Source organism: Denticeps clupeoides, chromosome 12, assembly GCF_900700375.1.
Source record: "Denticeps clupeoides chromosome 12, fDenClu1.1, whole genome shotgun sequence".
Taxonomy (NCBI): Eukaryota; Metazoa; Chordata; class Actinopteri; order Clupeiformes; family Denticipitidae; genus Denticeps; species Denticeps clupeoides.
The window spans coordinates 14,037,030-14,046,004 of record NC_041718.1 but is presented as its reverse complement, the minus strand read 5'-3'; the positions used below and the strand labels follow the sequence as shown (position 1 = coordinate 14,046,004).

At 42.9% G+C, this 8,975-nt stretch overlaps 1 protein-coding gene across 5 annotated transcripts; it reads right to left on the bottom strand.

Moving 5' to 3' along the window:
• Positions 1-512: 512 nt before the first annotated feature.
• On the bottom strand, positions 513-7,094 carry im:7151449 (zona pellucida sperm-binding protein 3 receptor). 5 transcript variants are annotated; one of them, XM_028997863.1, is made up of 13 exons: positions 6,907-7,094; positions 6,391-6,576; positions 6,207-6,309; positions 5,488-5,558; positions 5,190-5,375; positions 5,046-5,081; positions 4,694-4,732; positions 3,512-3,589; positions 3,159-3,218; positions 3,027-3,071; positions 2,600-2,648; positions 1,815-1,896; positions 513-1,642 (listed from the first exon to the last, which is right to left on the bottom strand). In XM_028997863.1, the coding sequence occupies exons 1-12, from the start codon at positions 6,989-6,991 to the stop codon at positions 1,833-1,835; spliced, it is 1,002 nt and encodes a 333-aa protein (XP_028853696.1). In that variant the 5' UTR covers positions 6,992-7,094; the 3' UTR covers positions 513-1,642; positions 1,815-1,832. The 5 variants fall into 5 exon arrangements, with proteins under 5 accessions (XP_028853696.1, XP_028853697.1, XP_028853698.1 ...); XM_028997864.1 differs by having other exon boundaries at positions 513-1,639; XM_028997865.1 differs by lacking the exon at positions 1,815-1,896.
• Between the last annotated feature and the right edge of the window lie 1,881 nt (positions 7,095-8,975).

The following is an 8,975-nucleotide window of genomic DNA, read 5'->3' as shown; positions in this document are numbered from 1 at the left end:
CGTTCACGAACAAGCAGGTTGCGAGAGAACGGGCCCCGCCAACAGCAAATATAGTGACCACACATTCATTATATCTGCCTGTAATGCATGGCTGGGGAACCCTACTATGCCACAAGAGAAGCAGGAAGATAAAAAGGATTAAAAGGCAGCGTCTAGTCTGCGTAGGCGTGTTGGGCACATTTTTTTTTCCACCCTGAAAGGCACCATAAACCATCCCCATTGTCTGCCCATGTCCAGGAAAGACGGAAAAAAATGTAGCATACAAAGGAAGCACTTTCAAGGACCTTCTGCCCTGATGTCATTAATCTTTAATGACATTTGGTTACAGGGTTTCACTTTTTCGACCGTGACCTTACAAGGACCCCCAATAGGTTCCCTGATACTTTTCTTGCAAATAAAATTCTTTTTTCTCCACTTCTTATCAGCAGAACACAAGTCCAGCGTCTCCCGGCAAGATAAACTCTGTGCGCCCACACCCACATGTGCCCACAAGCAACAAATCATGCAGAACATGTCGTCAAAATGTATTTATTTTTTAATAAATAAAAAGCTTAAGCATAAATACCACAAGAGGCCAACCTATTTCGAAGTGTTTCGTGAAAATAAAGTTGCAGTGCCAACTGCAAGGAGGGGTGGGTGGAAGAAAGACGAGCCGTCCTCGGCTTTAAGGCCGGCTGAGATAATGGTGCTTTTCTACTCATGGACACTTATCTCTGAATAGACACTTTGAGAACGGAGGTGCTGTGGGCTAACTTAGTTAGACTCTTTGCAAGTTTACAACACACAGCTCAGACTCGGGTTTTACACTTCTATTCTGAATACGGTGTCTTTCCTACATACATAAATACAATTATTTATTTAAACATATAATATACAACTATTAACATTGCTTATTAACTCATTTAACCTTACACATTATTTGTGTACCTGTAAATAGACAAATTTGCTTTGATGCATTTTAATGTGAGGTATTTGGAAATTCTTCTATTTTCCCCATGGGATGCCACTCAAATGTCAGTGCAGTGCCAGTTCTGTATATTCCTTCATATGCCTACGTATACACATATAAACACAGTAACACCAAATTAATATAAATACAGAATACAAATACGTAAAAAAAATTCCTGTACAATATTTACAATGTTTGTGTAAAAGGTGCATTTTGGTCAGCAAGGAGATCATTTCTCTTCATGTGTAGATCCTACAAGATACTCTGGAATGTCAGGGAGGACACTTTGAGCTCGGACTGGATTGGCGCTTCAATTAAAAGGACCTGCTGTGTGCTGATTGGTCAGCCTCTTCTTTCTTACGTTTCACTAACGTTAACATGAAAACAATCAAAGAAACAAGTCAGCCAAAGCACAAGAAAAAACAAATTATGCAGCCCAGAGTGTCCTTCCCGATGAGCTGCAATGGACAGTGGCTGATAACCCAGGCCACTGGTGGAAAAGGAAATATGGATTGGAGACGGGGACTTCCAGGTTGGGGTTGTTTTTCATTTGAAACGCTACTGTAGCGCAGTGCAACCAGTCGGCCACTGGAAAGGACCGGTTTGGATCGGAAGCTGAACCCTCAGCCTCCTTGGCGGTGACACCAGTTAGATGTGACCTAACTGATGGGGACAGTCCGATTCCTGTACCTGCTGGCCGAGAAAGGAGCAAGAGGGTCAAGTAAAAGTTTTAGTAAATATTAAATATGCAAACAATGCAAGCAATTATTTGTAAGCAATTAAATGTTCTCACACACATACACACGCACACACACACACACACACACACATATTAGAAAAGCCCTCTAAATATTCAAACATATACCTTGACCAGGCATTTGGTTTAGAGACTGTGATATTGGAATAATTCTTCCTTTGGACTCTGGTCTTCTCCCGTCTTGTACGAGCTACGCAGCATTTTTAAATGAGGAGACACCAACGTTACAATCCGTTCATTTTGCTGAGATGATGTCATCCCAGCATGGAAGTGACATTAAATCTCCAACATGCTCACAAACAAGCTTCTACAGTGAGAACTGACTGCTCAGTAACAGCATGCGGTTAGTCAAATCGAGAAACTTAATTAAGAAAAGTGCTTCTCATGCTTGGATGACAGTGTTAACCAGCCCAAAGCCCAATGATTTGTATATTTTTTTATATATATGCATGATTAAAAGTTCCTGCAAAGTTCCTGTCCACCACTTCAGCTGAAATGGATTACGATGTTGAGGGGGCAGCAACAGATAAAATACCCTGGGAAGATGTTATTCCCAGACAAAAATATGGCACATGCCCCTACGGCAGTGCTCTCCAAAAAAATGGATTTCCTGACTTCACTCAGTGAGTAAAAATAACAGGAAACTATGTCGGATTTAATATCTTTCCACAGAAGTCTGCACTTTCCCCCCCTTTTTTTTGTCTGATGACGCTGGAAGTGTTGAGAAGATACAGGGACCAGCCAGGAACCACCTGCAGAATTTTCCAGGCAGAGCCCACACCCTGGACTCGGGTCCGCCGAATTCCAGCAAGGCAAGGCTAGCTTTACATGCAGATAGGAAACCGCACAGAAGAGCAGGCACACAGAAGAAAAAGAATGTTGGATGCACCCACCCGGTTCTCTTGTTGCGCTTATATAACCAAAAGCCAATGACAAGTGCAACTGTGAAGAAGACAGACCAGGAACAGTTTGCGAACAGTTTGTCAAAACTGGGGAGACATAACAACCACTAGACTAACAACACAGAACCGAGTCCCCTGATTAGCTGCTTCCTTCCACTTTTAATTTGTGACAAATCTATTGAGGATGTTTAGGCGAAAATGCTTATCTTTCTACACAAACTCATGGGAATTACATTTTCAAAGGTGGAAATCTATCTTCAATCTCTCAAATGTAGTAAGAGGCTTTTTTTCTTTAAATATAATAACAGGGCTGCTTGTGCTGCAGTGCAGTGAGAAATGGAGTATATAAGCCAGTAGCTGTGACATTCAAGCAAGGGCTTGAGATGCCCTATAAATAAAATTAGGACACACGACTTACCTGTTACTGTCCCAAATATAGCGATACCCACGGTCACCCAATGCTCTGAAAAGCAAGAACTCTAGGCTTTCAGTGTCCAAAGCAACCACCAACCCATGTAATGTAAATGTCGACTGTAGACAAGCCACTCACTTTCATGTTGTCTGACATTTATCTCTGCCTCGTCAGCGGAATACTCACTAAGTTCTTCAACTGTTAACGCAAAGAAATGCATGGATGAAAAAGGTTAACACCAGTCAAACTCAAGGCTGGAACCATACACTCATGCATATTCAAATAGCGATATATATATTTTATATTTTTATTAAAAAGAACGGTGCAGTTAGGCCTGTATTTAACCATGCAATGTAAAAAGAGAGCTATGGTAGAGCTAAAAAGTACGAGCAAACATGCAGAATGTCTTGTTAGGGTAATGTGCAGTGCCCCTGATCATGCCGGCAGTGTATTTAGTTGGAAGGCTGAGATCAGCATGGGGGCAAGTCTACCTTTTGTCGAGGATGCAACGGTTGCCAACGGTCTCAATGTTGTCACAGTGTTGCTCTCGTTTTTTTCACGTACAGTCACTACGTCCGAGCAAAAATCAACACTTGTCAATCAAACACCCAGCGAGGAGTCACCACACATAAGAAGACGTGACAAGATTTAAATACATATATGTATTTACGTACTAATATACGTATGTAGAGTAAACTAATCCAACCCCATGCACGACAGCTTTACTTATTAAGGGCCGATACAAAATGACTGCTTTATGCTGCTATGTGGCCTCACTTTCCAGGATATTGAAGGTGTTCACAAATGCACAGGAGAGTGGGAAGATTTAAACATTGATGAAGCGCTCCATCTGCCTTGTTTGAGGCTCATTCTCATTCGTTTGCAGAGGACATGGTCCAGCAGATGTAATGCAAATGTAATGCAATGAAAATAACAACTGCATATTGTGCACATCCCGCTTGGGCGGATAAAACCCAACCCTTTGAAGTACTGAAGGCGGGCCAGACATGAGCTGTTAGGTGGGGCCTCCATGGACCAAATTTGTTTTTCCAGCACAGATGCTTGATCCGATTGAGATCAGGAGAAATGCGAGTCAATAACTTGAACTCCTCGAACTCCGACCTCTTGCTACTCCCCGAACATTTCTGACGAACCAACCGCCGATGATTGACCCACGCAGCTCGACAATCCATACAGCCTGCCCATATAGCTATGCCACGGTAACCCAAGCCTCTCCTCTTTCACCATGTGCACGGCCTGTCAGGACTGCAAGCGTGCCCCCGGACCACAGCCGTGACACAAATTTACATAAATGCAGGTCCCAAGGTTTCCCAACAGAACATAGCGCAGAGGTCAGCAGCAACAGAAATGAAATCAAATTCATGACCTTTCCATTCACGTACTGTCTACTTTAACCTCTTTGACACTGTGAAAGTGATTATTTTTTGTGATTGTGTTTCTCTCTGCATTTAACCATCACCCTTGGTGAGCAGTGGGCAGGCGTCCAGGGAGCAGTGTCTGGGGACGCTGCCTTGCTCAATGGTACATCAACGGCACCTTGGTGGGTCAGGATTTGAACCCACAACCTTTCAGATACAAGTCACCACTGCCCACTATGTTATTGTAATGAGATGTAACCACAAAAGCAAATTCACAAAGAGGATTATAACTACCTTCATTTTCCAAAAGAATGGCAGCTGTTGTCATAGTTGCTGAAAAATACAAAGATACATTTGTGAATAATTGCATCATGCAGTTCATCAATACATTCACTGAACACCACTGTGCTGCAATATATTATGTTTTAACTAATAATCCAGAGTTGGATGCACAAAATATTTTGAGAAGTAAACATAATGGATAAGGAAATAAAGATCCCTAAACTTGTCCTTTTTTTCCTACTTGTTGTCTAATTTGACTCCCCACAGTGACTGTTATTCATTTCAACTGCCCGTAGTTTTAATGTTAAGGCTGATCTGTGTTTACCAGACACACACAAAAAAATACAAAAAGGGGTGTAACTACCTGTTACTGTAACATCAGCAACTGTCGCAACTGCATCTGATGATGAATATTATATATAGATATTTATGCAAATACGGACAATACTTTTCCCATATACAGTATATATGTGTGTGTGTGTGTGTGTGTGTGTAAATGACGTCTTACCTGAACACTCGGGCGGAAGAGAGCTGTATTGACCGTTCGCTTCGCATGTAAGTGAGCGGTTCCCGATCAGAGTGTAGCCATCGTTGCAGGAATACGTAATGACATTCCCAAAAACCACAGGATCCATAGTGACCCTGTCTGAGATCCAGCCATTTTTGATTTCTTGTGGGCCACGGCACTGAACCGCTGAAAAGGTGCGTAATATGTGCACAGAAGTTGAAACTTTAAACTGTTACAATAGTTTAAAAAAAAAAAAAAAAAGAGATTAAAAAACTCAGTGAAGATGGTAAAAGTTTACCAAAACAATTGGCTGTTCCAATCCAGCCACGAGCAAGGCACTGCCAGTATGTTGCGCCATACAGCTGATAGCTGGAAAGAAAGTTTGCAAAGTCAAATCAACTGTTGGCTATTCATTGATCCAACAGGTTTTCATGACGGCCTTCATGAAAATGAATTCATTCAAATTGTGGCACATTATCTACAGATGTGACCATGCCATTATTTCATTGAAAAAGGATGTACGAAAGTTCTCGATTGTCACAATGAGCAGGCAAAAACAGTAAATCGTTTGCCAGTTGGAGGGTCTTGAGGAAATACAGCTGATGCTCAGACCGGGATGGGACAGATCTAAGGCCAAGTCTGTCTTTTCCCTTCCAATTAAGAGCCAGGAATAATACTGCTATATCGTCAAAAAACACATGGACTTTTAATACCCAGTAAATGTCTGGTAAATTGTTGTACAGTACAGTATTACTGCTTTACTGCAGATTGTGGGGCGCCCTGGCATTGGGACACACGGATCATGTGTTCAGTACTGAAAACTACTGGAAACTCCTAATTCTAAGTGCAGAATTACATACGGCTGTCGAATGTGGCTTCTATGGAAATGTTTAAAAGTTAGGGATCTTTTTCATGCAGCTGATCCACAACGACAGCAGGTTTCAAGTGAAATTTTCTACATGCGCGCACGGCACAGAAGGAATAATAAAAATAAATTATAATAATAATAATTCATACCCGGGATCACACACCGCTTTGGCGTAAGCGCCGAACAGCGTCCCGTTCTCGCTATACACGAACGACAAGTGGTCCGGCGCTCTGGGCGGCCCGCAGTCCTTCTCTGTAAAACAGGACACCCCCGGTAAATACGAGCGCCCCGCACCCTCGCCGCTCGGGGGTCAGGGGTCAGGGGTCACGGTACTTCTGCAGACGAGCTCCACGTCGCTCCAGGCGCCGTCCGTGCAGGTGATGGTGTCGGAGCCGCTCAGCTCCTCGTACCCGTTGGCGCACTCCAGGGTGACCGCCGAGCCGCCGGGGTACGAGTTCAGGAGGATGGCCTCGTCCGACAGCAGCACGTGTCCCTCGGGTTCGGGTTTGTCGCACTGGGCTGGGTACAGTGGGAGGCTGTTACATCATTTCTATAACCTATATACCAAAAAAGAAACTAGGACAAATTTGAATATATATATATATATATATTCATTCACACACACACACACACACACACACACATATATATATATATATATAGTTAATAATTCAAACACTAACCTAATAAAAGAAAAAAGGCAAAAAATAATATTTATGGGTTTTTTCACACAGCGCATCCCGTACCGCGCCTATTTGAAGGCTTACTCTGAACACGTAACCAAACGCGTAAAAATGTCAAGCCTTCGAGCGCAAAAAAAAAGAAAAAGATACTGTATGAAAGCCGTACCTTTTGCTCTGCAAGTGAGAATAAGTATCGTCATGGAGCAGCGGTACAGTATCCGGTCGGCAACTATCCGTCTCCTGCAGGTCATTTTTAACACGAAAATTGTGGTATTACACGATATCAATAAAGGTCTCGAGTCGCGGCTGCTCGGTCCATTCGCGCGTTTGTGGGTGGAAGTTTAAAGCGGCGCCGCATCAGCCGAATGACGCAGTGACGCGCAGGCCCCGCCCCCGTGCGCGCGCCCGCGTCCAGCCCCTGTGCATTAGCCCACATTCATTTCGGGAAGGGCTGCAGCAACATTAATATCTTCCACAACCTACATTTCTCCCGGAGTGGCTCTTCAGCTACTGGTTTGTCTAAACTGCTGGAAATGTTTTCTAACGTACAGTAGAGGCCAAAAGTTTGGACACAGCTTCTCATTCAATGTGTTTCCTTTATTTTTATGACCATTTTCTCACTGAAGGCATCAAAGCTATGAATGAACACATGTGGAGTTGTGTACTTAACAAAAAAGGTGAAATAACTGAAAACATGTTTTATATTCTAGTTTCTTCAAAATAGCCACCCTTTTCTCTGATTACTGCTTTGTACACTCTTGGCATTCTCTCGATGAGCTTCAAGAGGTCGTCACCTGAAATGGTTCTCCAACAGTCTTGAAGGAGTTCCCAGAGGTGTTTAGCACTTGTTGGCCCCTTTACCTTCACTCTGTGGTCCAACTCACCACAAACCATCTCGACTGGGTTCAGGTCCGGTGACTGTGGAGGTCAGGTCTCCACTTTTTGTAAAGTACATAACACATAGAATGGATGCCTTCAGTGAGAATCTCTCAATGTAAATGATCATGAAAATAAAGAAAGCACAATGAATAAGAAGGTGTGTCCAAACTTTTGTTAATAATTCTAAACAATACAATGTAATACACATATGGTGCAACCAAAACTTTGTAATGTATGAGACTACACCAGTGTAGATGTGGAGCAGGATGTAATTACAGTGAAATCTAAATGAATGTAGCTGTGGTAACAGGCTCAGCCACTTATGAGGTGGGTGGATCTTCTGACAGAAGAGAGGACTTCTGAGAGTTTGTGTCCAGTGTGAGAGGGACCGGAGGTGGCTTTTCTCCCCCAGCTCCCAGACCTTAAAGTCCCACAGGGACAAATGATGTCGTTCTCCAGTGATTTTACTAATGCATAATATTTACATTTTGGGCACTTCAGGAATGTTCATTTACATAATTGATGTAAATACAGACCAGAGGCGATGACATCATTTACCCTCCTCCAGTTATTTTGGAAACTTCAATTGAGACATTTCTGCCCCTCCTTAAACTATGGGCCAATCTGAACTGTGTAATACCCAGATGTCTCCAAAACATGTCAGCTGTTACCATAGGGATCCCAGGGCTCATGTCGGAGTCACAAGTGCGGTCTGAAGGATTCCCCACTAAACGTGTTTTCAATATGCCAGGGTAACATGAGTCACGCCAAGGGTGTTCCCTTCAATACCGATTTTCACCGCACTCACTTCCCTCCAGTCTGCCTCGAAACAGATTTTCTGTAAAATACCGCACACATATGGTGCAGGGACAAAGTTACACAGCCACATGCAATAAAAAAAACACAGGCACATATACACACAATGTTTCCCTCGTTCTTGCTGCTGAAATGGATTAATAGCATCCCAGGTGTACAGCAAATACAGAACATGGCTTCAGCTAAAGTAGTCGGCGGTGAATCAGAGCCATTTTTTAAATCAGGCAAAAGAGATGGGCTCATACACAGTTAGGGGTAAATTAAAATGAATAGACCGCATGTCAAAACAGTTATAGTACGTACTCATAGCTGCAGTACTCAAGGTAATGATGCTCCCGTCTGCAGATGGATGAGTAAGAAAGGTGTAAATCCGTGCTATGGTAGATATGAATCCTCTCTTCCATTAAAACCCCAAATGAAGAAATTATCTTTGGAAAACGTGTCAGTACTAAAGGGCGCTGGTTTTAGTCTGTTTTACCCTGTAGCCGGTCTGTTTGACATGCCTTTCCTATTTAACAAAATGGTCCGATATAATTTGTA